Source organism: Mercurialis annua, linkage group LG4 (genome assembly GCF_937616625.2).
Source record: "Mercurialis annua linkage group LG4, ddMerAnnu1.2, whole genome shotgun sequence".
NCBI lineage: Eukaryota > Viridiplantae > Streptophyta > Magnoliopsida > Malpighiales > Euphorbiaceae > Mercurialis > Mercurialis annua.
The window spans coordinates 30190104-30217233 of record NC_065573.1 but is presented as its reverse complement, the minus strand read 5'-3'; the positions used below and the strand labels follow the sequence as shown (position 1 = coordinate 30217233).

Here is a 27130-nt window from a genome sequence, read left to right as displayed (position 1 = left end):
AATTTATTTCGGTTTATTTGTGGAAGTTTTTAAATTATAGGCTAAACTCATAATTAAATCCTTCAACTACGTATACTTTAATTTAGCTCTTTTTGATCCTTTAACTAAAAATAATGTTACTTTAAGTCCCTTATTGGATGTCTGTTGAAAGTGTGCCCTTCTGCTCCATTATTGGAGAGTGATAAAGGTTAAACATTTTTTAGATCCATGTACCATACATTATTTGTTTATCTGAAATGTACAGATATGTTTTTATTAACAAAATAAAAATTAATTTTATTTGTGAAGAAAAACATAATAAGAATATCTTTTTATATTTATGTATGCTTTTCAATTTAGAGTTTTACACTTATAGGTAATTTCACTTATAGACCGGAGTATTGTATGTGAATTTGGAATACTAGTAATTATTTAAAAATAATTTTAAAGTTTTAAAATAAGTCTAAATGAGTTTCTTACATGCACAGTATTTTCATATGATATAATTTTTTTATATTTTTAGATTTAAATATATATTATTGTAATTTGTTGAATTCCGTATCTAAAATAATTAATTACATTAAATATTATATTTTAATAATTATTTTTACTGTCTATTGAATTCAAATTTATTCGAGCCAAATTAAAAAGTTTAGATTTCTTTAGAGTTTGAACTCATATTTAATTATGTTTATTAATTTGCAAATAATTAATACTTTTATTTGTTTATTTTGTGTTGTTTTTTTATGAGATTAATAAATTCTAGTATAAAAAAGAAAAAATGTAGAGAAATTTTTTTAGAGAGAAATTGGAACATTTAAATAGATTTTTTTCACAGGTGAAATTTAATTACGTGGTTTGTTGTTAGTGAATGCATTCGACGGACATCAAAACAATGACTTAATTTAACGAAAAAATAATAGTTAAAGATATAAAAATAAAAAATAAAGGACTAATTAATCAAAACATGTATAGTTTAAAGACCTTGAAATAGTTTTAACTCCAACCATTTTTCTACATAAAATTCATTTTATAATTTTTATTGGTTAGCGGGGCGTGAGAGCTTGCTCTTAATAGACATTGACAAAGGATTTAAAGTAACATATTTTCTTACTTGAGAAATCAAAAAGAGCAAAAATGAAATTTAGAGTTCAATTAATAGAAACATGTATAGTACGAGAGGTTGGTTGCGAGAGTGAAGAATTACGAAGTCTGATATAATTCACAATCATATTAAGCTAAAATTTAAAATTAGAATTTCATTATAAATAATAATTATTGATTGTAAATATATATATATATATATATATAAAAGTTTGAGTTACATTTAAATTGATAGTTTGTGCTACATTTTCATTTTTTAAAATATATTGAATTTATGTAATTTGAATAAAGATTACTCCGGTTATTATTACTTTTGAGTAAAAAAAGATCGCTTCAAAAATTAAAAAAATTGAATTAACAATATATATATGCCCGAGAGAAGTAAAATGTAGTATGAAATAGTTACATCATGTTTTTATGAATAATTCCAGTATTTAAAAAATAATTTGAGATTCAGCTAATTTAAATGAAACATCCAAGAAATTTCGAATGCTTTTGGAATTTCAATTTGTACTTTCAACCCAAAGAAATAAGCCTTTGGAGGTGCTACTTGCTAAAAAGGCATTTTCAGAAATCACTCATCAAGAATAATGAAAAGAGAGAGAAAATTATATTAGATTTTCTAACAAGTGTATGGAAAATTTATGGACCGGAAATAAGTAAGAATTTTTCATAAATCGAAAATATTTAGATTTTTCATTCCATCGAACCTAAAATTTAATAATTGCATGTTAAATATGGTAAAATGAAATTATTAAAAATAAATTGAACAATTATCAAAATTGGTTAAAATTGTAATAATTTTTTTACATCAAATTAAAATTACTGAAACTAATAGTTTGGGTTAGTTTGTAAAAAGGTGAAAATATTTATATTTTTCAAACCATTAGGCCATAATTCAATATGGTTACCATATTAGCGAGATTAAATCTATTTTGATATTAAATCCTCTAGATTAAGTTGAAATTAATAAAATTTAAAAGTTAGATTAATTTTAACAAAGAAAAATTCTTAGGTAGACCGAGTTTACCACGTCATCCGTAGACTCATAATGCAACACCTCAAAAGATCCGAACATTTAAAATATTTAGGTCAGTAGATCTTATAGAAAAATTAAACCTAGAATTAAAACTAAACACAAAAGTCACAATATTTTTCCCATAGTAGATGATTAAAATCTTTAATCAGAAGCTCAAAAATGGAGTCATGAGAGTGCACTATATTAGTGAAATGAGAATACGGTAGGAAACTTCCTGATTATTGAAGCGTAAATTTGAATAATGAAAGTGATATTTCCGTAATTCTTGCTCTATAAATACGATCTTTTGTTCAAAATCAGCAAGAGAAAAAAAAAAGAAATTAATTAAAATTTGAAATATGAATAAAATGGAAATTGAAGAAATGAGCAGCTTTGAATCATTGCCACTTCTGTCCTTAAATCATGTGTCTGTGTTGTGCAGATCAGTTTGGGCTTCTGTGAGATTTTATGAGGATATTTTAGGCTTTGTTATGATCAAACGACCTTCTTCTTTCACTTTCAATGGAGCCTGGTTAGTTTTTTTTTTCTTTTCTAATTATGTTTAGAGAAATTTATTTTACTCAAATTTTCTTATCTAAATTGATTCGTGGATCTCTCACAAGAAATTCACAATTGTAAAATTATTTTATACGAGTATAATCTTGAAAACTAATTAATTTTACTATTTTTTTTATATATAATTAGAGTGAGATTGTGAAGATTTGAACTCACAACCTAACATTTTGCCGCCCATCGTTTATATCATTTGAGTTATAGCTCATCGGCTATTTTACGATCTTTGTTTTAACCTCAACTTGTGTTATTTACATATTTTTTCCTATGGTGTATTAACTTATGGATTGGGTTTTACTATTCGCCGCCCCATTTTACTTAACACCGCCCCCGCAAAAGACATTTTCGCCCTTTTAACAAAACCAAAACCAAAAAATTCTCTCAACTCATTCGAACAAACACGTAAAAAATTGATTAAAATGACTGAAAACAGTTATAATTCGTCGGATAATAATTATCGACGTTCAGAAATAAAGTTTTCCGGCTTTTCTGAAAAAAAAACATTTTTTTATTTTATTTTTTAAATTTTTCCGAGGATGTCCCGGAGGGACATTCCTCCACAAGGAGGGACGTCCCCTAGGGACGTCCCTCCATATGGAGGGACGTTGGACGTCCCTTTTGGAGGGACTGCAACGTCCCTCCATGAGGAGGACGTCCCTCCTTGTGGACATCCCTGGAAAAATAAAAAAAAAGAAAATGTTTTTTCGGAAAAATCGGAAAAATTTATTTCCGAACGTCGATAATTATTATCCGACGAATTGTAAACGTAATTATTTATGTTGTGTAAGTTTATTTAGAAAATTTGGGCGGTGATGAAATTGATTTTAGCGATCAGTCTTTTTAGTCACAGATTCTGATTCAGCCGTACGAAAAATATTAAGTCATACTAAAAATATTCAGTAAATATTAAATCGATTAAGTTTCTACAATAACTAAAATTACAAAAAAAAATTAATTCTATTTTTTTTTAACAAAAAAAATCCGGCTGTGAAATTTTCGGTCGCAGCCGGAAACAGTCCCTTGAAGGGGACAACCACGTAGAATATGATTTTAGTTTGAATGGATTGAAAGGTTTTAATTTTGTATTGAAATAGGAAAAAGGGCAAAAGGGTAAAGTGCGGAGGCGGTAGGTAGTAAAAAGGGGCGGTATTTAGTAATTCAGATTAGAAATTATGGTTTGGAATTTTAGTTGTGAATCAATTAATTCGGGTGATTAATTATGAGAGTCACCATATATTTGTTTATTTACAATTTAATTATCAAACTTCGAAACTTTACAAATTGATTACCATATTATACTTGTAGTGACATCAGCGAGATTTTAATAAAATCCGGCCAATTTATGCTTACGTGACAGCCGATTTGTACTAACTTTATCTCATCTCAATATCAACCATACAAACAAGAGACATCTCACGCCCTTTTATCCCATCACCAGTTCCATTACAATAACCAATTTATAATATTTTGAAATTCGATAATCAAATTGTAAAATAAAAAAGTACAGGAACTCAAAATCGAAAACTCCAATTAACTCATCCTAAAGTTAAGTTGTTAGGTGAAATCATAATTATAATTTTATTATTGTTTCTAATTCACCCGCACATAAACACCGATTGGACTTAAAGTATGAAAAATTACATGCCTTGTTATCAAAAAAAGAGGGAAAAAAATACATGTCCACATTTACTTATACTAGTTTCGCATTACGTGCTACGCACGTGCCTCGTAATGTGACTTGTCATTTTAATTAAATTTGATATAATTATATCAATTTAATATATTTATAACCAACATTAGTTAAAATTGTTAAAAATAAATAATATTTGTTAATTTATTATTCGTTGAAATTAATTGATTTTAATAATATTTATTTATAATTTATAGTACCATATATTTTACATATACCTAACATTAAATTAGTTATACTTTTTTTGAATTATAAATTATTTTTATGAAATGGAATTCAATTCCTTATTTACATAGAACTCTATTTTTAATAATGAAGTGTAACATAGATGGTTCGTCTCAAGGAGTTCCAGGAATAGGGGGCGCCGGAGGTATTTTTCGAATGTACAGAGGGTTCTCTCATGGTGCATTTTCTTTGCATTTTGATTGCGTTTTTGCATTTGAGGCTGAATTATTAGCTGCTATTTATGCTATTAATAAAGCCTTTGAGAATGGTTGGCATCATCTTTGGATTGAGTCAGACTCCACTTACGTTGTCAACATGATTAGGTTTCGATCTAGGGCTGTTTCTTGGAGACTTCGCATTCGTTGGTTGCATAGTCTTTATCAGCTCAATAGAATGACAGTGGTGGTGACACATATTTATAGAGAAGGCAATAGAGTTGCGGATGCATTGGCTCGTTATGGTTCATGTAATGGAGACTTTTGGTGGCAGTCAAATCCTTCATTTGTTAATTCTTTAATCTCTGATGACTTAAATGGTCATGAGAATTGCAGATTTGCGAACTATTGATGTTATTTCATGAGTTTTCATTTGTCCAGTTTGATGTTGGTCATCTTGAAAGTTTGGTTGAAAGCTTTATCCTTTTTGATTTCTGGTTTGGTGGTCCAGTAAAGTTGCTGCTTGTTGATTATGGAATATTTCATGGGTCTGGGAACAAATTCGAGTTGGCTTTTTTGGAGCATAATTATCATGGATATGGAGCTTATGCTTGTTCTGCACTTTTTAGTCCTGTTAGTTATGATTTTAAGGGAGTTTAGATTTTCCGGTTGGATTTTGTTCCGGAGCTTTTCTTGTAATTGGTTTCTCGAATTTTGTAATTTTTCATTCTATTTATTTTTGTAGCGAGAAAAATGATGTATTCGCTAAGAGAGTGTCAACCTAGTTGAGATGCTCGGGTGCGATCCCTGATTTTTCGACTACAACTTCATAAAAAAAAAAATAATGAAATAATTATATTTTAATTTTATCCTTAATTAGTAGTCTGGAGTAATAGCTATTAAATTTTAAATTAGATTATTAATTAATAAATAAATTTAAAAGAATTCTTAGGAAAAGGGATTATAATTTTTAATTCCGTAAATCAATTTAGTCACGATGATTTTATACTTATACATAATTTTACATAAAAACAATTGCAAAAAATCGTTATAAAATCTTTAAACTCCCGGTTAACTTCAAGTTAAATTTCAATTGACTTCAAATTAAACTCTTTATTTATAAAAGACATTTACTTGTAAGAAATTTTAAGCTCAAAATTAAACACCACCTTATATATTCATATAAAATATTAAACGTCAAATAAAACATACTACTTAATCATATGTTTCCTATGCAAATAACAGCTTTTAAATTAATATTTTTTTAATAATTCAATTATATCAAAATAAAACTCTACCTATGAAAGTGGCAAATTAATTTCCTTATATGATTATAAATAATAGGTATATATAACAAGGATGAGCTTTAATGGAGTGCAATTAGTATTTAGTAGTATTTACTTGTGCCACATAAGATTGATGATGCCGAGGAATATATTTTTTAGATCCAGGAGAATTGAGAAAGGAGGGCAAGAAACCTTCTTTTTTAGGAGGAGCATTTGTAGGAAATAAATAGAAAACGTAGTGAATTAAAATCAAATTCACAATCTCCTTATTCTAACAGTATTTTATTCTTTATTAATTACTAATTTAATTAGGATAAGTAATGACCATAAAACCAATTATTAATATAAATTTTAAAGGATTATTTCGTAAATTTGCCTGTTCCCCCCATCCGTGCTTTTATATATAGTATAGATGATAACTAATTAAAAGAGATTTCAATATCATTTAAAAAATTAAATCACCCAAAAATACTACTATAGATTAGTATTATTCTCTCTAACATTAGTACCTTATTTGGATAATATTTTGCAGGTTGTACAACTATGGCATTGGAATACATTTGATTAAAGACCCAGCATTGGATGAATTTGAACCCATCTTCGAACCTCGCCCTATTAATCCTAAGGATAATCACATCTCCTTCCAGGTAACATTATCCATCCAAAATTTATTCAATAGTTTTCTACACTTCAGCTAACGTTTTTTTTATAATTTCAACCGAGAAGATAAACGAGCAAATATGTTCTTTTTAAGAGTGTTTTTTAATTAAAGCCACTGATTTAATTTTATTTAATCTTTTATACGTAAATTAAGAGGTAAAATGAATCTCTGATGATTTGAAAATTGTAATACATATACATGTGGAGAATTGAAGTGAATTATTTTCACAGTGCACGGATGTCGGACTTGTTAAAAGAAGGCTACAAGAAATGGGAATGAGATATGTGACTGCAGTAGTGGAAGATAATGGTAACAAAGTGGATCAAGTATTTTTCCATGACCCAGATGGGTACATGGTTGAGCTCTGCAACTGTGAAAATATCCCAATTATTCCAATTTCTGCATGCACATTTAGCCCTAGAATGGGCAGCTTCAAGAGACCAACACTCAACAAATGCTGGTTCATGGAGAATGTTATGATGGAGAGCTTGAGCATGGACATGTTGAACATTTCATTTTGACATGCATACATACATGTATACATCATCATCATCAACCCCAAGATAATTGGGTTATCTTTTATAAATCTTGCAATCCCTTAGGATTAAACAAAGTGTATATTGGAATTTTAATGTCATTGGAGTCTGGAGATCATTGTAAAATTGTTATTGGAAATGTGTTTAAGATTCAATCCTTCTTCAAGTTTATATTAATTAATTTTACGAATACAGCATGTCAAGCTTATCATAGGTTTAGTTTTATACACGTCTATTATATTTTTTTTACTTTTAATCAATTTTATTTTAAAGTAAGGAATGACTCGTTTTTTTTTTTTTTTTTTACCAAAGGCTAATCTTCATTGATAGAATTGTTAGAATTACAGAAATATGTGACTCCTCAACAAGCTGAGTGAGCCAGTCTAAAAAAAAAATGAAGATACTGTAAAAATAGTCATCCACAAGGGCTTATTTGACCATCAATGGGCCACCCAATTATAGTAACAACGTATTAAGAAAAGCTATCATCCACTTAAAACTATCATCATTAAAAGAAGAATTTCTGATATCATAAAATGATAATAGTCTTTGAATAACAGCTCTTCTATCACCGCTTGAAATCTCAATACTTCCGCCACAATTAAAAAAGCCAACTCCTGTCAAAATAAAACTATTATGCCAACTTGCCAATGCATCTTCTATAGTTACTTTATTAATTTTAATAAATTAAAGGTTACTTTATCCATTTTTTACCGTTAGATGAAATAATTTTCATCTAACAGTAAAATAGATAAACTAAACAAAAATAAAGTAACTATAGAAAAGCCATTAAATTATACAAATACACCGTTGCCATAAAGTCTTATTTTATTTTAATGCTAATTGATGATTTAATAAACTATCAAATAATTATATATAAGTAGTATGTGTTTTAGTAAAAAGAAAAAAAATTATAATAATTACATTATCAACTTTTCATAAAACTATAAAAAGCCATAAAATATTGATTCATCGTTCTATTAGTTCTAAATGTTGAGATGATATAATTTTAAACCAATGCATTCCATTTGATTGTAGAAAAAATTATAAGAAAAAATAGAGAATATAATTGCTAAAAATAGTAACTTCATTATGTAAAAGAATAGTGTCAAAATTATGATATGATATCACGCCAAAATAATGAAAACTCACGCCAAATTAGTGATATAAAATCACGCCAAAATAGTGATATAAAATCACGCCAAAAACTAGGTAGCACGGATACAGAAAACATAAAACGGGTATAGTCAAATGACATTTAGAAATAAACAAAAAAAATGACACGAAATATGGAAAAAAAAATATGTTAATAATAAAAATAGACAGAATATTTATAAATATAAAATTACTGAATTTAATTTATATATTTACGAAAATTATTGAAATGGACCATTTAATTGTATTCAAATTTATCAAATAAAATCATAAAATTTCGTTTAAAATTGAAGTTAATATTTTATATATATTATGAAAAAATTATGTAATTCTATAACTATTCAAAAAAAAAATATTTTATAGGTAATTTGAATAATACACTTTATGAATAATAGATTAGATTTCGAATGAGTTTTCAGTAGTTTTTAGTTCGAAACGGAAAATAGAAATATATTGAAATATTTGTGTTTTCTTGTATCCGTGTTTCCTAGGCCAAAATAGTGATATAAAATCACGCCAAAATAATAATAAACACGAAAATAATTTTTTATGAGAATTTCAATTTTTTTTTACAAAATAGTGATAATAGCATGATAGCCACATAAACGTGTCAAGAAAAAGCAAAAATAATCATTCTTCACTAACATAATGCTATGGATTATTAAAGGAAATTTAAATGGAAAGATTTTTTGTTAACAGTGATATAAAAAAATAAGAAGAAAAATCATATTTTAACTACAAAAATTGAGGATTTCCTTCTTCGTTTAAGGAATCAAACACAATTAAAGGTTGTCATCGAAATTGATAATGTGTGAGTATTTAGTTTAAATATGGATTTGTTTCAGACTAATGTGAAGATCCTACAAAACTCATAAACCAAATTAACAGAGTTTAATAAAAAGGATAAACCACTTACCAATGTAGACGATGGAACCAAAACTTTAAATCTATTGGGTTAGTTCAGATGTTTTGAAAATGGCAAAACTCAAAGTTCAAAAATGACAAGAACATAGAAACACATGGCAGTCATGAAATTTTAATTTTGCCCAAAATCAAAAAAATCAAATATTGAACATTTGCAACACTTATTACTTATGAAATAAATTTAAAACAAATTATATAAAACAACATGAAAGATTAAAGTTAGAAAACTTACCAACAAAATGTTGTTGATACAAGGAAAAACTCCACTTGTAATTAATCGAAATACATTCATAATATTCTTTAAAATTATATGTGAAAACACATAAAATTCCTACATAGTCAATCAGTCGTGGAGCCATTCACAAACCGAGCTATACGCTCGTCCTAGTCGGAATTGGCTGATTTAGAGAAAAAATAATTCTAAACTTTGCCGTGATTAGTATGAAAAGATCATGATTATAATTTTCTGTTTCATAATTCGTCTCCGACTAAATCTTCTAGCTATATAATTGATATATTCAATAGAAACAGAAGTCATTATACATTATTAAACAAACTATTTTAACTAAAAAAGGGTAGATTTACCTATATATATTCTAGAAATTTAATAGTCATTCACATATGAAGATATATTATAAATAATAATAAAATTTAATTGGTTATTTGTTTGAAATAATTCTTTTCAAATATATCTTTATTAATTATATTTTTTTAAATTATTATAAAATTAAATTATTTATTCATTTCTCTACTCCAGTACTTTATTCAAATTGGATCCTTCTTTTTCACAATTATCACAAAATGCAATCTAGTTTAATGAGACAGTCAATAAAGAAACTGAAATTTCGTGATGAGTTCTGCTCCTGGTTGCACGGAGTTAGCAGTTTCAATTCCACGACGGCGACATTCAGGAATGTCAATCTGGTTGAAGCCGACGCTGGTGGTGACTTTGACGCCGGCATCTGGAAGCAATTGGAAGCTGTCCTCATGGAGTGAGCATGTAAGCAATTGAAAAAATCCAAACTCAACCCATTTTTGGTTCGGTTCCGTTCTAAGATTTTGAAAAATAACCAGGTTTCTGCATTTTGGTTGGTTAGGTCATGATGGTCTGTTCCATATCCATCAGGTCACACCCCTAAATTACCCAGATCAAAAGTCGATTTTGGAAGAATTCTAGTTAGTTAGTGATTAATTAGATAACAGAATAAGTCAAGTATATGCATATAACTACTTTAAAATCCTGTAAGATTGAAAAATTCATTTAATATTTAATGTTCTGTTTGAATTATAATTTGCATTTAAAATACTGGGTCAATTCTGTATGCATTTGTTAATTTCACGACGGATTTGTCCCGACAGAGTTAAATAAATCATACAAATAAGACTGCGCAGCCCTGTTTTCTTAATGCAGTTTCTTGCTTAAACAAGCAATGAATATAACTTAGAATTACTTGCTGATTCCTCGGACTCTAGAATAGTCCCGCTAGAGTTTACTTGTGTTTGGTCTTGACTCATGAGTACTAAAAGTTTAATTTCGCCAGTCCCCTAGATTGTACCACTGACTATCCAAAAACAAAACTTAGAGAATTGCAATGTCATTGCCTTGTATCTTGATGCATGTAATTATTGCCTTAACATACCTCTATGAAGCATCATCCATTGAGATTGATGAGCAAGCATTGTCCTACTTCAAGGCCAAGATAAGTGATGACCCTCTTGGGACTATGCTTTCATGGAATAGCAGCACCCACTTTTGTCAATGGCATGGTGTCACGTGTGGTAGTCGACATAAACGAGTGGTCGTGTTGGACCTGAGTTCCTCATTTCTTGTAGGTTCCATATCACCGCATATTGGAAATTTAAGCTTTCTTAGGGTATTAAATCTTCAAAACAATAGCCTTAGTCAAGAAATTCCTGCAGAAATCGGGCGCCTCCGTAGACTAGAAGAGTTAATGTTGAATAATAACTCAATCAGCGGCAAGATACCTCCCAACATATCTGGCTGTTCTAACCTTGTGTTTCTTAATATTGCAAGGAATATAATGGAAGGCGAAATTCCAGAGGAGTTAGGCTCTTTGTCGAAGATGGAAGCTTTTGGAGCAAATAACAATCATCTAACAGGAAGCATCCCTTTTTCTTTCGGTAACTTGTCATCTCTTGGTATGATATTTTTGCAAACTAATTTTTTGGATGGCAGCATCCCAGAATCCCTTGGTAGATTGAAAAATCTTACAGATTTTTGGGTAGGAGTCAACATGTTCTCTGGAGACATTCCTCTCTCACTCTTTAACCTCTCTTCTTTGATCAATTTCAATGTGGCGGTTAACCAAATTCAAGGGGTTCTCCCATCAAACATAGGAACTACTCTTCCTAATATTCAACATTTCTCCACTTCTGCTAACCACTTTACTGGTACTATTCCACTTTCAATAACCAATGCTTCCAATCTAGAATTCCTTCTTATTTCTGATAACCAACTCACAGGAGAAGTTCCTTCTTTGAAAAACCTTAATCGGCTTCGGCATTTTAGCATTAGCAAGAATTTTCTTGGAAATAGCCTAAGCTTTCTGTGCTCCTTGAAGAATGCCACCAACTTGCAAAGCTTGATCATAAATTTCAACAAGTTTGAAGGGGTTTTACCAGAATGCATAGGTAACCTATCAATAACTCTTTCAGTTTTGGCCGTCGATAACAACAGAATCTTTGGAAGCATTCCAGCTGGGATTGGCAATCTTATTAACTTACAGAGACTTGACATGTGGAATAATCAGTTATCAGGTACCGTCGATGTCATTGGAAAGCTTCAAAAGTTAGTGTATTCGCAGTTACAGGAAAACCAATTTTCTGGTGAAATCCCAAACTCTCTAGGTAACTTAACCAAGTTAACCTTTATAAATTTAAGGAAGAATAATCTTCATGGAAGCATTCCTTCGAGTTTGGGTAATTGCCAATCTCTGGTACAACTCTCTCTCTCAAGTAATAAACTCAATGGCTCTATAACCCCACAAATATTTCTCATTCTATCCTTATTCTTGCTGGACTTGTCAGAAAATCGTTTCACTGGTGTTCTTCCTAGCGAGATTGGGAATTTGAAAAACCTGGGTACGCTTGGTGTTTATGCAAACATGTTAAGTGGGGAAATTCCAACCGCTCTTGGCAGTTGTTTAAGCTTGGAGATAGTATCCATGCAGGGTAATTCTTTCCAAGGCCCAATTCCTTCGTCCTTGCGTTTCCTAGGAGGTCTTGGACATTTAGACATTTCCCGCAACAATTTATCTGGCAAAATTCCTGAATTCTTGGCAACATTTAATTCTCTTTACTCTTTGAATTTATCTTTCAATGATTTTGAAGGAATGGTGCCAATTGAAGGGGCATTTAAGAATTTAAGTGCTACTTCACTTGTGGGAAACACTAAGCTCTGTGGCGGTATGCCTGAGTTTCACTTACCTGCATGCAAATTAAAAAGGAGTAGTAGATTGCTTGTTATCATTATTGCTTGTTCTGTTGCTGGATTTCTCTCTGCAGTTTTGATGATTGCCTTGCTGTGTTTTGTAAGGTTACGAAAGCGGGGTCATTCATCTACTTCCTCATCATTTCCAAATTCACTTTTGCAAGCCTCGTATCAAGATCTTCGTGACGCCACCGATGGTTTCTCCTCTTCAAAACTTATTGGTGCTGGTAGCTTTGGCTCTGTATATAAAGGAATTCTTCGAGAAAGCAGAGCAGTTATTGCTGTTAAAGTTGTTAATCTCCAGCATCATAAAGCTGCTAAGAGCTTCATGGCCGAATGCGAAGCCTTGAGAAATATTAGACATCGGAATCTTGTAAAGGTGTTAACTGTATGTTCAAGCATTGATCCTCAAGGAAATGACTTCAAGGCTTTAGTTTATGAATTCATGGGTAATGGGAGCCTGGATGAATGGTTGCATCCTCTTCCTAGAGCGGATAACCCACCAAAGAGCTTAACTCTTCTTCAAAGGCTAAACATTTCCATTGATATTGCTTCAGCGCTTGAATATCTTCATCATCATTGTGAAACTCCGTTAGTCCACTGCGACTTGAAGCCAAGCAATATTCTTCTCAATGATGAACTAGATGGGCACATCAGTGACTTTGGGATAGCAAAATTCATTTCAGATTCCTTTAGCAGTCATCAGTCCAGTACTATCGGATTACGAGGAACTATTGGTTATGCTCCTCCAGGTTAGTAACTTTATTATCAGATGATAATTTCCTTTAAAACTAGTTTCATAATTTGCAATGTCCAAAAACTGCAGAATATGGGCTGGGAGCTGAAGTGTCAAAACAGGGTGATGTCTACAGTTATGGTGTTCTCTTGTTGGAGATGTTTACTGGGAAGAGACCTACCCACAATATGTTCAAAGATGGATTAAGTCTTCATGAATTTGCTAAGTCAGCTTTCCCGGATAGAGTGGTTGATATTTCAGATCCAATTTTGTTACAGGAAATAGATGAATCAATGAGAAGAGCAAGTAATTCTCCAAGTTCAAGTAGCACACAACACAACAAAGTTGCAGAATGCTTGATTTCGGTAATCGGAATTGGTGTTGCTTCTTCTATAGAAGCGCCAGGAGAGCGTATGGACATTAAAGACGTTACGATGAAGCTCTCTTCTATTAGAAAGAAGCTTCTTGCCACTCGTCCAACCTAATGAATCACTTCTTGTCGGAGATGACTGCACTAAAAGCAAGCAGGTATTAACTTTGTACACATCCATGTCACAATGATACCTTCTAAATAAAGTCTGATACTGATTTCAAAAAAAAAAAATGTATGATACTAATTTTTTGTCTTCACCATTAGGTACATAAGATCGATTACTTGTCAAAGATGCCAACGGTTTATTTTGTCAAAGATGCCAACGGTTTATTTTAAATAGCATGGGTACAAGAATAGTAAAACGGGAGACTCCAGAACAAAAAATGGTGCAACCATACATTTTATAAGAATAGATCATAAATATAGAGTTTCGAAATTTCAGTAACGTTTTTTGTAATCAGAAGTAACATTCTGAAATTTAGGACTTGAGAAGTTTAGGTACAACAACTTGTCAAGCACATGCTTGTTGAGTCCAATATTCTATAACTTTCTTCTGGTTATGATATTTAGTATGTAGTTGTAGTTTGTCATGTCAATCTCATTCATTCCCGTTTTCTTTACCAAGTGATTTTGTATTATTTTTCATTTAATGGGTATTGTGGGATGTCTGTTATTATCTTCTTTTAGGAGAGATAGCACCAACTGAGGAATCTAATCAGTACTACTGTATAATCTATTCTTTTTGTTAAAAAAATAACATTTCACTGATGAAAAAATGACTAAAAATTACAACAAAACTTACAGGAAGACATAGTTTTTGACTATCGAGGGCTACCCAACAAGTGATCTAATACATTAAACCCGTAAAAACTATATTTAGAAATAAATTTAGTTAAATGAGCATAATAAAATATAGATCTAAATAATAATAATCAGAAAAACCATAAATTTATACCAAATTTAAGAAACAGAAGTCAAGTTGTAAATTTTAAATTTGTAAACTACTCTTCTAAACGAAAAGCGCAAAACAATTTCAAATTTGATGGAACACTTGTCTGTGACGATAACTAGATGAGAACCACAAAATAAAAAAAAATACCTTGCAGAAGTTTCAAATTGAAATAGAAAAAGTTCATACAGAAACAATGATTTTATTACAGAGAGATAAACCTAACAGAAAGAACAACAATAACCATATATTGCATAGTATAAACATTTATTTTAATTTTTTAAAAAAAGTTTTAGAGTTGAGAGGTGATTTTTGGTTAAAAGTGGCCAAGAATCACCTCCAGCGATGTTAATCTGTTAGCATTTGTGAAAAGAGAACAAAGTGAATAAACGAGAAAGAGAAAAAAGCATAAATTTTATAATCTATTTATTTCTCATAAGACTGCAAACAAACAAGTTGTAACTTAAATGATATAAGCGTTGGATAGCATTTTGTTAAGTAGTGAGTTCAATTTCCATAAACGCCCCTCTTTTTCAATTATTAAAAAAAAATCAAAGAAATAATCAATGTTTTATGGTAACACAGCAAGGCAATCACCAAAACTGGAATTTTATAATAGAATCATGCCATGAATGATTTCACATATTAGGTTACTGATGTATACGAACGCCTACCAATGTTCATAAACTTGATGTGGAAGCCAGACCTGAGATTGCCAATGCTTTATTAAGGCATATGCTAATCAAAGCTTTCTTGAATTGATTTAAAATTTTATCTTTATAATTTATTTTCATAAATTAATGTTTTAATATTTCCCCTTTTCATCATTTCTGTCCAATGCAACATAAGATGATGTATCACTCTTAAATGACTATACACCGCTATTTAAAGATAGCTTAATTCATTTTTTTTTGTTAAATAGCTTAATTCATTTTAAAGTCTTTGTAATCTTAAAATTTACTTTATCTATTCTTTTTTAAAATTTACTTTAGCTATTTAATTTATTTTGAATTTTTAGGTCTTATTGGACGGAAAGAACAGTACATTGCATTGGCCGTAAAATGCACATGAGACCAAATTTTATATATTCAATTAACTTGATAAGTTGGTAAAATATACTGCATCATCAAATTTTAGAGAGACCGGATAAACATAAATTTGAAAGTATGTATGAGGGCTTTTGTTATTCGTTCGCAATTTTCTTCCATAAAAATTTATTAAATAAAAAATAAATAGTACAACAACAAACTTTTAAGAGGGATCAGAGATATAAAAAAAGTTAAAGTTTATTTTGACATGTTAAGCCTTCAAAGATAATAAAGTTTTTTTTGGTAGAGTGATTCACAAAAATTGATATACAAATATTATTTTTCATGCATCCAGTGAGTGGAGTGTGTGTATGTGAGGTTAAGCAGCAAAACTTTTACGGACAAGACCGTAACGCGGAGTTTCTACACAACAACACACTTTCATCTTCACAAACTAGCTTGCTGTGGAATACGTACGGTTAAACTTTTGTTTGGTTTGATTCATATCCGGCTGAATTAATAAAATTGTTTTTTAAAATAAATAAACTTATTCAATTATTTTCATATACTTCTTTTTTTTTCTTCAGTGAATATGAAAAATTAGAATGTAATGCTGTTAGAGGAAACATCCAAGAAATTTCTAATGTTTTAGAAACTTAATTTGTACTTTCACTCTAAACAATTTTTCCAGGAGCTAAAAGGGCATCTCCCATTACAAACTTTAGTTACATGACACCCTCTATGCCTATTACTATATGGAACTGATGAATATACTGTGTATAAAATGTTGACTAATATTACAATATATAATCACTGAATTTTATTTTTTAAAATCAATACTATTATACTTTGAAATTTCAAAAAAGAGTTTTTTTTCTTGTATTTTAGATGCCCCTGATATTCTTTAAAGATCACTTTTTTAGCTGGTATAATGTTTTTTTATTTTTCAAGCATGTTTGAAGAAACTCATTTTAAAAATAAAAAACATAGCTATTCAATATCAAAGAATATCAAAAGTGTAGAAACCAATATTTGAGGTAAATTAAATGAATTTTTCAGTTTTAAATATAATTAGTCACTTATCTTAAATTTAATTTTTTATTTTAGCAAAAATGTACTATGCATTTTGTGATATGAAAATCTAGTGAAGAATCAGCCATATCCTATTGCTTTCTGTGATCAAATGAAGCTGGATTAGGGCAGCTATGAGAATTATCTAGTGATATGTAGAAGGGGAGCTCACTAAATGCAGATTTTTATTATGTAGTTTGTCTTATCAATAAAGAATGTGGTAGGAAAGTTCCTAATTGAAGCGTAAATTTGAATAGAAAGTGATGAGACATTTCCTAACTTGTTTATCTATAAATACAATCATTAATTTGATATAGCTATGTACTACTAAATATTCATACTCATTAATTATTCACCAACAAAAACTTGAGTGAGCAATCGTAGTAAAAAACAATGGAGATTGAAGAAATGAGCAGCTGTGAATCACTTCCTCTTCTGTCCTTAAATCATGTCTCTGTAATGTGCAGATCAGTTTGGGCTTCTATGAGGTTTTACGAGGATGTTTTAGGCTTTGTTATGATCAAACGTCCTTCTTCTTTCAACTTCAATGGAGCCTGGTTAGTTTTTTTAATTAACATTTAATTAGCAATGCATTAATTAATGGAGCCTGGTTATATTTTTATGTAAATTTTAATGACTTAATTTGATGTTATGGTATATATAGGTTGTACAATTATGGGATTGGAATACATTTGATTGAGAATCCATCACTTGATGAATTTGATCCCGTTCTTGAACCTCGCCCCATTAATCCCAAGGATAATCACATCTCCTTTCAGGTAAATTATTTGCCAACATTATAATAACAAACAAATAATCAGTTTACCTCCTGAACTTGCACACGAGGAACAATTAACACAAAAATTCTACTTCTTTTACTTATTAATCTCGCGAACTTGTCGGTTTTTATCAATTAGGCCAAATATATCAATTTTGAAATAATTAATTGACCAAAATATTGAATTAATGGTTCCAAATTTCAACATATATACAGTGCACTGATGTTGGACTTGTTAAGAGGAGGCTGGAAGAAATGGGAATGAGGTACGTGACTGCATTAGTGGAAGACAATGGGAACAAAGTGGATCAAGTATTTTTCCATGACCCAGATGGGTACATGATTGAGCTCTGCAACTGTGAAAATATCCCAATTATTCCACTTTCTGCATGCACATTTAGCCCTAGAATGGGCAGCTTCAAGAGACCAATTACACTCAACAAATGTGGGTTCATGGAGAATGTTATGATGGAGAGCTTGAGCATGGACATGCTCAACATTTCATTTTGACATGCATACATCAACTCCAAGATGAGTTTGAAATCAAATTATGGTCAGTTTGTTTTGTTTTATTTTGTTGAACATATATCAATGTGTTCATGTTGCAAAAATTTGCATGCCTTTTGCAGTTAAGGCCTTAAATATACATAATATATATATATTTATATAAGTTAAAATGTTTGAATTGGGTGATGAAGAGTTTGTAAGAAATGAGATATCCTAAAGCCAACATGTGGCTTTTGAATTCTGTCAAGTAAAGAAAAAATGTATAATATATGTGTCACCATACAAGTTTGTTCAATGAGAATCCATGCAGTTTCTTTTGTGTTATGCACATTCTATCTAAATTAATTAGTTGTAAAAATAAATTAAAAGGGATTTTAATACGTGAGATGTTATATTTGATGAAATTATACTCTACTTTTATTTATAGATCAATTTTAAATTTCGCCGTCGCGCGTTTATTATTACAAAATTATGTCTTAGAGGTTAAACATGCAAAATTTAAAAATTTATGCATTCAATTGGATAAACAAGAAGATAAAAGACTAATGAGTAAACAAGTTCAAGTATAGGAGTTAAATGATATATTAAACCAAACAACAAAACTGGAAACTCCGTCGTCACAACATCACCAGTTAGACAGAGAACAAAGCAAGCAAGTCCCAACCAAACTATGGCGACGACGAAGCATGTTACCTTTTCAATTAGGACAGTGTTTGTCTTGCTTCTTTTCGGCAGCTCTCATGTCTCTGCACATCCTCGTTCTTTTCTTCAAAACCAGTCCGGAAGTGACAGTAGCAAATACTTAACAACTAAGGAGCTCTGGTTCAATCAGACTCTTGATCACTATTCTCCTTACGTATGTTCCCTCTCACTTGATTTATAGTCTCCTGAAAGTTGATTATGATATGGCCCATCAATTGTTTTTGCACAACTGAAATTGGGTTCAAAATTATTTTGTTTTTGTTCTCTATATTTATACTTTTTTGTGCTCTATGTGTTATTCTACAACTGGGTTCTCTTCTTGTTCGGCTGACTACTGAATTCTTGAATTCACTTGTAATATTCCAGGATCATCAAAGGTTTCAGCAGCGTTACTATGAATTTCTTGATTACTTTAGAGCTCCTGATGGACCTGTTTTCTTGAAAATTTGTGGTGAATCTGCTTGCAGTGGCATAGTCAATGACTATCTTGGTGTATGATTCAGTTTTCTGATTTTAGCTCATTATTTAACTTGTTTTATTATGGTTTTTTTAGTTTAATAGTTGAATTTGAACTCTTTGTGAGTTTAATAATTGAATTTAGTATTAACTTTTGTGAGTTTAACGATTAGGTAAAGTATGAATTAAAACTTGTTGTGTTACATAGGTTTTGGCTAAAAAGTTTGGAGCTGCTGTTGTTTCCCTAGAGCATCGTTACTATGGTAAAAGCACACCCTTCAAATCATCAGAGACTAAGAATTTGAGATTTCTTTCATCGAAACAAGCACTCTTTGACTTGGCTGTGTTCCGTCAGCATTATCAGGCAAGTTAATTTTTTAATTATTTATCATGATCATTTTGTAGGTAAAGGAATTGTATTTCTGCGCATTGATATTTAAATGAATAGAAGCTAGATCAGTCTTTTGCAATGACGAGGTGCAGAGCCAGTACTGTTTAGAAATTATACAATCTACATATAGGGAGTCATGGATTACTTTCATTTTCAGTTCTTAACTCATCTCAACAACTACAAGTGCAGCTGCACCGGCTAGCAAATTTAGAATTTTAGACGTTCATGGCACACAGCTATATGTTTCCAGTATCCATATTTCCTATGCGTTTCTTTAGGCTTGCAAGTATGCGACGAATTCAGAGAGATCATATTTTGAATTTTTCAGGATGTTGGTTAGTCACAGGTATGACAAGGCATCATTAGCATTATTTATTGCATGATTTTCCGGTCATAACAGCCTTTACAGTCATAGTTGGAGTCAGTTCTCGGAATTTATTTGTGCATCTTGAAGAGCACAGCAATGATTAACATTCATTGATGTAATCCATCTTTGCTCATTTACTCAGTTATTCATTTCCTTTGAAAAAACTTTCATGTGTAGACTGCCTTAAACCTGAAGCTAAATAGAACAAAAGTTGAAAATCCCTGGATTGTTTTTGGGACATCATACTCTGGAGCTCTCAGTGCATGGTTTCGTCTTAAGTTTCCACATTTAACATGCGGAAGCGTTGCAAGTTCTGCAGTTGTTCTTGCTGTTTACGATTTCCCTGAATTTGACCAGCAGGTAACAATGTTGATTCCGTACTCTCTAGCATAAATATCATAAAATCTTTCGCATGCTTACTTGTTTTCCTTTTGTTATATTTATAAGTATTTTTTTGTTCATATGCCTGTGTGCTTTTTTTGTTTTTGGTTCTTGTTCATGTGTTGCCAGATCGGTGAATCAACTGGTCCTGAATGCAAAGCTGCACTGCAAGAAATTACTCAACTTGTGGAAGAAAGGCTGGCATCAAACAAAAAGGCAGTTAAACTTAAAACATTATTTGATGCTGCTGAGGTTTTTGATCTGCTCTTGTAGTATTTTCCTTGATTTGATTGTTTCAGAGATGAATTTGTGCTCCAGAGCTCTGTATTGATGTTTGTTCTCTTATGCAGCTTGAGATTGATGGCGATTTCTTGTATTTCCTGGCAGATGCAGCTGTTACAGCAGTTATTGTTGAATCCTTATTTTTTTTCTCTGTTTTCATATTAGTGTAATTCAATATTAATCTTTTTCGTTTGTTTTTCTCCTAATTTTCAGATTCAATATGGTAATCCTGATAAGTTATGCACTCCTCTTGTTCAAGCAAAGAAGGCTGGAGAGGATTTAGTGGTAGGTTACTTCTTTTCTTGCCGTTATTCTTGATGGAAAATTTTAAAAGTTTCTCTAACTCTTGATAAAACATACACCAACTTTTATCTTGCCCTGGTTTTCCCCTTGACTTTCCAGGTTTGCTAAAATTTTACCCTTTGGTTGCACTTAAATTGCTCTCTTTCCTTTTGTCCACAATAAAGTGGACCCTTGTGCATGATATATTATGCCTCGAACCCCTGAAAGACAACTCACTGAATCTTGCTATGATGAATTGGTATAATAAAACTGTGAAATGAAGTCAGTGCATGCGCAGTGTCCCTTCCAAGAACTAAATGATGGACTAGACCATCCATTTTGTTCATTTGATTGTTCATGCAAGAAAGTAGAAGCTTCATGCCAGACTTTATACTGAGTGCATACCTTATGTAATTCCTTGCATATTTTACATTTGAAGAATTCGTGGTTCTGACTGATGTTTAGCTTGGCATCAAACTTATACAATCATGTTGATTCTAATTTTAGAAATGGATTAATTGGGTTAACTATCTTCTAGTAATTTCTTTAAACAAAAATGTCTTCCAAAATAATTGGTCTGATTACGTTTGCTATTTCCCCAACTGATGATGAACGAGGTGACACATGATTTTGATAAGTCAGTAATTTGGTGAATTAGTAGTTTCTTTGTAGTGCTGCTTTAAATTCATCCTATTTTTTTAATCAAGCTCTTGTTATTCTGATTTGACATGATATTAAAACATTATGGTTATAGGAAAATCTTGACATTCCTCTGTAATATGCTTTTAGTCATAATCAAGTAACTATTTTGATGCAGGAAGTTTATGCCAAGTATGTCAAAGAGTACTATGTTGGAGATTTAGGTGTCAGTGTTGCAACATATAACCAAAAACATTTGAAAAACACTGCCATCAACGAAAATAGTTCTGATCGGATATGGTGGTTCCAAGTATGCACTGAAGTTGCATATTTTCAAGTGGCACCCTCAAATGATAGTATTCGCTCCTCAAAAGTTGACACAAGGCATGCTGTTAATCAGAATGTCTTATATGTCCTAATTTTGTTGAACTCTTGGTTCTTCTAGTGAAAGCGTATTTACATAAGTATCACTTAAATGTCACAGGTACCATCTAGACCTTTGCAAGAATGTCTTTGGAGAGGGCATCTACCCAGAGGTTGATGTCACAAACATATACTACGGGGGCACAAAAATTGCAGGTTTAAACGACACACCATTTTTTTTTGCATGTACTTACCCTCTCCCCTATTTTTATGCTTTTATTGTTTAAATTTTTTACCCAGTCGGAATTCTTATTTTACAAATTCCTTTCCCCTTTGACAATTCAATTCTCTTTCAGTCTAGTGAAATCAAAAATTTCCTCTCAGAAATATAAATGCGAGACTGCATACGTAGACCACAGTTGTATTTTTCTAAAAGAAAAGAAGGAAAAAAATATCATGAACATGTCAGATTCGTTGTAGGCTACATGTCAGTTTATGATCAGGTTATTACGGCCTTTGAGTTGATTTTATTTTCTCAGGTATGTGGTGAATATTCTATATCTTCAAGTATTTGGCCAAGTTACGTAGTTGGAGAAAAATAACCATATATGATAAATCAAGCTGGCACATGCTTTTTTCTTCTCTCAAAAAGCTGGCACATGATTTTGATAGAAGGAGAAAACAAATGAAAATTTAGAAGATTAGTAACTGTAAATAATTACAGGGACAAAACAATTACTTGCTGGCATTGATCTCTATATTGATACCTTAATCGGATCGCCACTCAAAACATTCATTTACATATAGCTTTTGCATCTTGCAGGCTCGAAAATTGTTTTTACAAATGGCTCGCAGGATCCCTGGCGTCACGCTTCAAAACAGGTCTCATCTGATGCCAATGATAGTAAGTTTCTTATAACTTATTTGGGTATCTGATCATGGTAAACGAAAGTGGGGGAGGGGTGGACAATCAATATGTCTTGTTATTTTCCTCAACTTGATAACACCCGTGGCAACTGGATACATAGAAAGGTCAATAATGCGCCTCTGTTTAGATCATTTCTAGTGAACCTTGGCATTCATAAAATAATCAGTTGCAGAAAATAATTATCCTTCTACCAGAAAATTGAACTAGGATTAGAACTATTGTATTTTTCTTCTGTGAGAGTTACATTTCTTTTTTTATTTAGATTATCGTGATATGAATAACGTTCAGATTCATTTGTGTCGATTGATATTTTTCTTATCATTTTACAGTGCCTTCTTATTTAATCACATGTCATAATTGTGGTCATGGTACTGACATGCGAGGATGTCCCCAATCTCCTTTAAATCTTGAAGGTATGTGATTTTATTTTCTTTTTACTTAATAAATTTATAGAGCTAAGAGTTTTTAAATCAGAAACTTAGTGCTCGAAGTAGGTTACTGCCATGTCAAGTTTGTCATTTCTTGGGCCCATAAACAAATTTGGGGACCAAAAACCAACCATTTATTACATATCTACGACCACGACAGCATTTTGCTGGCATTTTTACCAGTGATTGCTCTCTTCAGCCTTTTTCTATGTTATCTGGAAACGGAAACGTTGAAATGGGGAACACTTGAAATAAGAAACTGCGAAACGACTTTTTTTTAGAAAAATAGGTTATAAATATAAAGTTTATTTCAGAAACACGGAAAGAAAATGTCGAAATGTAGAACTCTACAAATTTTTGTGCAACATAGGTCTTTCTAAGATGTTATTGTACATTTCAGGTAATGCCCAGAACTGCAGTTCCCCAGAAGCAGTTCAGAAAGTAAGGCAGCAAATCATTCGACACATCGACTTATGGCTGTCCCAGTGCCAGCCTGACGGTAGGAGTTACATATGATCCAATTCATAGCAGAAATCTGTAAATGACTGAATTGATGAATAAGCTAATCTTAATCTCATCATGTACTAACTTCTGAACAGATGATACATAGCTCATATGTGTGACAGCCTTGCTAGTACGAGTTTCTCGTCTTGCGCATGCCAGCAAATTTGGCAATTTTAAGTTCAGTTATTTGTTATTTATGTTGTGGCTTTGAAATCAAAATGTACATATGATTATGTAAAACTAGAGATGATTACACATGAATATGCATTGATCCTCTATGTTAATAGCTGATTATAGAATTTATTTTCAAATGAACCGAGTGTTCTTGACTTTTCAAAAGTCAACTATGTGTCTCCTCTCATCACGTTTGATCAAATCTCCCTTCGTAAGTTAAATTTGATATTTGATTTAGTTTAAAGATTTGATTGTTATTCATAAAATTGCAAAAATTCAAATAAATTTTTAAAAATAGTTTATAATTATCAGTAAACCGGCATTTAGAGCTGTAAAGCTACGCAGATGAACCAAAGCATGAATGAAAAGTTGCTAGAAACATACTATAAACAAAGGAAGTCTTGACACAGGCTACTACAATGACAAACATAACATTAGGGTCTTGTTGATGATAAGCATTAACATCATTTCTTCTATATCACTAGTAGACATAACCCTTGACAAACATTCCTTCTTTGGCTTCCTCGGACTCTCCCTCGCCTGTGTATTTCCCAAGCTGAGCAAGAGAATTTGCCTTTGCTCGGATTAGCAGAGTCTCCTGAGCCGCCTTCACATTCGCGGCTTCGCCTCCCCATGTCTTCAGGCAAGTGTTTTGAAGTGCTCTTGCATATGAGAACGATACGTGCCATGGGTTTGGAGATTGGTTCATTGCATTCAGGTTCAAGGTGGCTTCTACTTCAGATTGCCCGCCAGACAAAAACTGCCCAATGAGAATAAATTACACAATTTAGCAACTGAGTTGTTTTTTCATCCGAAATAGTATTCTGGTCGATTTTGATAAAAAAAAAACAAATTTTAATTCTGTTCTGTATGAACACACCCGTAGTTCTTAGGGAAAATATCCAAGTGGAGTCATCTGAAATAGTGTTAATTCACTTACCATTATTCCGGGGACTGCTGGAGGAATTCTTCTGCTGAGGAGCTTGAGAGTATAATCGGCAACTTGCTCAGGTGTGGCCCTGTCTTTGCACTCTGCACCGGGAGTAACCATGCTCGGCTTGAGGAGGATACCTTCGAACAGGACATTGTTTTGGGCAAGGTAGAAGAACACCTCAGCCCAAACCTTTTGAGCTACTTCAAAGGTCCTCTCAATACCATGTTCGCCATCAAGTAAGACCTCAGGCTCTACAATTGGAACCAGACCACTATCCTGTAAATACCGAAACATATAGCCATTAACATAAAAACTACCCAGAAACTATTATATACAACTGACATTATTTTTGATTACCTGAGAAATAGCAGCATAGCGAGCTAAACCCCAGGCTGCTTCCTTCACTGCAAGTGCTGATGGACCATTGGGAATGCTCACCACAGTACGCCTTCAACACCAGATTATAACATTTCTAATTAGGAATATGTATTCGTATATGCTAAAGTTTGAAACTGTTATCTATTTTCTGTAAATTTTTCAATCAAATATGTTACATCTAGGTTGCTCGGAAACGAAAAAACACTGAAACCTCGAAATGTGGAAACTAATGATCTTTTCATGCTGAAAAATTCTGAAACTAGAAGTTTCAAGAACCGTCTTTGAAATGCATTATCACAATCTATATTGCATGACAATTTTAAAAATTCCTATGCTTCGGCGTTCCATTTCCATTAACGGAAAAACTTTTGAAATTGCGAAACTCTATATTTATAATCTGTTCTTCTAAAAAATATTGTTTCCATGTTTCTCGTTTCACCATTAGCCGTTTCAGCATATGTTCGTTTCCATGCTACATACATAAGAATGAATAACAGAATAAAGATATATACCATTTGGCGAAACGAGCACCTTGTTGATAGTAAGCAGCAGTGCGGGAAGCAAGACCATCAAGACCTTGGCACCAAGATTCATCATTAGACCCCACTAAAGGAACAAGACCCTGCAGCAGTACACATCATTCAGATTTTAACTTCTTTATGAACTAACTATCAAACAATAATCTAGATTAAATAAATGAAAAATTAATTGTTAGGAAATCGAGCAACTTAATTACCTTGTCAACTTTAATACCAGGTACAATGTTCTGCTCAACAAGCACATCCACCATCTTCTTGCCCTCGGTTGTAGATTGGTAGAGAGTCTCTTCAAAGAGAATAGCACCAGAGATGTATTGGCCAAGACCAGGAGCACTAACTAGGAGCGTTCTGTATGCCTGCCGGTTGGCTTCGGTGTTCTCTAGTCCAATTGATGCTAGACGCTTTCCACAAGTCGCATTTGATTCATCCATAGCCAAGATTCCACGCCCGGGGGATGCAATCGTTTTCTACATCCATTTCAACAACTTTCATGTCAAATATATTGCACGAAAACTTGTCCAGTCATACGTTTTCGTGGGACATGCTCCAAACGGGAGCTATGATAACTAAAACAATAAAGATGCTATAGTAGTACAAAATAACAGAGAAATATACGTACTGCGGTTTTGACAAGCTCATCGGCGTAAGAGCTAGCTCGGATTGAGATTGCAGAGGGTGAGACCGGTTGGCATCTAACGACGGAAGCAGAAGGTTGGCGAATAGACTGACCCTTGACCCAGTCTGACTTGTCAATAACCGGTGAGGTCTTGATCAGAGAAGCAGAAGCCATTTCTGTTAGAAGAGTCTTGAGGTGTAACACTAAATTTCCTGTAATTCACTGCAATTTGTAGTTGCATTGATTGCTCTAGTGATATCCCATTTGAGGCTGTTATTCGAGGACCAATCTGTGATTGCCAAGTAGGATGATGATTGTTTTTTACTTCTCAAGTTGATATGGGACATCTTTGAAGGGTATGAAAATTAGTGGTTGGATTTTGTTTCTGTTTCTGTTTTGTTTATAGCAGAATTATTGGAATTTCCTTGTTCTTAAGTTCTTTTTGAAAGGTGATTAAAGAAACATTTATGGCAGGGATCGATTTGCCTTTTCTTCAGCTTTTCTGCTACATCACAGAAAAGGCAAGATATGGACTATTGTTTCATGGTTTTAGGCAGGAAATAATGT

The 27130-nt window shown here is 32.0% G+C and overlaps 5 protein-coding genes across 10 annotated transcripts; 4 read left to right on the top strand and 1 right to left on the bottom strand.

The window, feature by feature from the left end:
• Nucleotides 1-2438: 2438 nt before the first annotated feature.
• Nucleotides 2439-7417, top strand: LOC126676983 (glyoxylase I 4-like). Its single transcript, XM_050371381.1, has 3 exons — nt 2439-2633; nt 6563-6677; nt 6922-7417. The coding sequence occupies exons 1-3, from the start codon at nt 2461-2463 to the stop codon at nt 7210-7212; spliced, it is 579 nt and encodes a 192-aa protein (XP_050227338.1). The 5' UTR covers nt 2439-2460; the 3' UTR covers nt 7213-7417.
• Nucleotides 7418-10067: 2650 nt separating this feature from the next.
• On the top strand, nt 10068-14539 carry LOC126676981 (probable LRR receptor-like serine/threonine-protein kinase At3g47570). 3 transcript variants are annotated; one of them, XM_050371379.2, is made up of 5 exons: nt 10071-10306; nt 11342-11718; nt 11791-13509; nt 13584-14021; nt 14131-14539. In XM_050371379.2, coding segments are annotated over exons 1-4 (2493 nt in total). In that variant the 5' UTR covers nt 10071-10304; the 3' UTR covers nt 13979-14021; nt 14131-14539. The 3 variants fall into 3 exon arrangements, with proteins under 3 accessions (XP_050227337.1, XP_050227336.1, XP_050227335.1); XM_050371378.2 differs by having other exon boundaries at nt 11342-13509; XM_050371380.2 differs by lacking the exon at nt 14131-14539 and having other exon boundaries at nt 10068-10306; nt 11342-13509; nt 13772-13865.
• Nucleotides 14540-17230: 2691 nt separating this feature from the next.
• LOC126676984 (glyoxylase I 4-like) lies at nt 17231-18523 on the top strand. The gene is made up of 3 exons (XM_050371382.2): nt 17231-17471; nt 17579-17693; nt 17909-18523. Exons 1-3 carry the CDS (start codon nt 17308-17310, stop codon nt 18200-18202), a joined length of 573 nt encoding a protein of 190 aa, XP_050227339.1. The 5' UTR covers nt 17231-17307; the 3' UTR covers nt 18203-18523.
• Nucleotides 18524-18819: 296 nt separating this feature from the next.
• On the top strand, nt 18820-24206 carry LOC126676209 (probable serine protease EDA2). Of its 4 annotated transcripts, XM_050370365.2 has the most exons (13): nt 18821-19055; nt 19268-19393; nt 19566-19721; nt 20293-20475; nt 20626-20748; nt 20847-20900; nt 20992-21063; nt 21878-22083; nt 22184-22278; nt 22886-22966; nt 23320-23403; nt 23819-23917; nt 24018-24206. In XM_050370365.2, the coding sequence occupies exons 1-13, from the start codon at nt 18870-18872 to the stop codon at nt 24026-24028; spliced, it is 1476 nt and encodes a 491-aa protein (XP_050226322.1). In that variant the 5' UTR covers nt 18821-18869; the 3' UTR covers nt 24029-24206. The 4 variants fall into 4 exon arrangements, 2 of the variants coding, with proteins under 2 accessions (XP_050226322.1, XP_050226321.1); XM_050370364.2 differs by having other exon boundaries at nt 23819-24206; XR_007640250.2 differs by lacking the exons at nt 23320-23403; nt 23819-23917; nt 24018-24206 and adding an exon at nt 22447-22601 and having other exon boundaries at nt 18820-19055.
• A 248-nt stretch (nt 24207-24454) lies between these two features.
• On the bottom strand, nt 24455-26773 carry LOC126676210 (fructose-bisphosphate aldolase 2, chloroplastic). Its single transcript, XM_050370366.2, has 6 exons — nt 26567-26773; nt 26145-26414; nt 25921-26030; nt 25388-25478; nt 25037-25306; nt 24455-24856 (listed from the first exon to the last, which is right to left on the bottom strand). The coding sequence occupies exons 1-6, from the start codon at nt 26735-26737 to the stop codon at nt 24578-24580; spliced, it is 1191 nt and encodes a 396-aa protein (XP_050226323.1). The 5' UTR covers nt 26738-26773; the 3' UTR covers nt 24455-24577.
• Between the last annotated feature and the right edge of the window lie 357 nt (nt 26774-27130).

Coding starts and splice junctions, on each gene's coding strand:
- LOC126676983 (XM_050371381.1), top strand. CDS start 2,461: ATGAATAAAATGGAAATTGAAGAAATGAGCAGCTTTGAATCATTGCCA. Junction 2,634..6,562: donor TTCACTTTCAATGGAGCCTG/GTTAGTTTTTTT, acceptor AATATTTTGCAG/GTTGTACAACTATGGCATTG. Junction 6,678..6,921: donor ATAATCACATCTCCTTCCAG/GTAACATTATCC, acceptor TTATTTTCACAG/TGCACGGATGTCGGACTTGT.
- LOC126676981 (XM_050371378.2), top strand. Junction 13,510..13,583: donor TATTGGTTATGCTCCTCCAG/GTTAGTAACTTT, acceptor CAAAAACTGCAG/AATATGGGCTGGGAGCTGAA.
- LOC126676984 (XM_050371382.2), top strand. CDS start 17,308: ATGGAGATTGAAGAAATGAGCAGCTGTGAATCACTTCCTCTTCTGTCC. Junction 17,472..17,578: donor TTCAACTTCAATGGAGCCTG/GTTAGTTTTTTT, acceptor TGGTATATATAG/GTTGTACAATTATGGGATTG. Junction 17,694..17,908: donor ATAATCACATCTCCTTTCAG/GTAAATTATTTG, acceptor ACATATATACAG/TGCACTGATGTTGGACTTGT.
- LOC126676209 (XM_050370364.2), top strand. CDS start 18,870: ATGGCGACGACGAAGCATGTTACCTTTTCAATTAGGACAGTGTTTGTC. Junction 19,722..20,292: donor TGTTCCGTCAGCATTATCAG/GCAAGTTAATTT, acceptor TTTCATGTGTAG/ACTGCCTTAAACCTGAAGCT. Junction 22,967..23,319: donor CTCATCTGATGCCAATGATA/GTAAGTTTCTTA, acceptor ATCATTTTACAG/TGCCTTCTTATTTAATCACA.
- LOC126676210 (XM_050370366.2), bottom strand. CDS start 26,737: ATGGCTTCTGCTTCTCTGATCAAGACCTCACCGGTTATTGACAAGTCA. Junction 25,307..25,387: donor GCTATGCTGCTATTTCTCAG/GTAATCAAAAAT, acceptor CGGTATTTACAG/GATAGTGGTCTGGTTCCAAT. Junction 24,857..25,036: donor CAGCAGTCCCCGGAATAATG/GTAAGTGAATTA, acceptor CTCATTGGGCAG/TTTTTGTCTGGCGGGCAATC.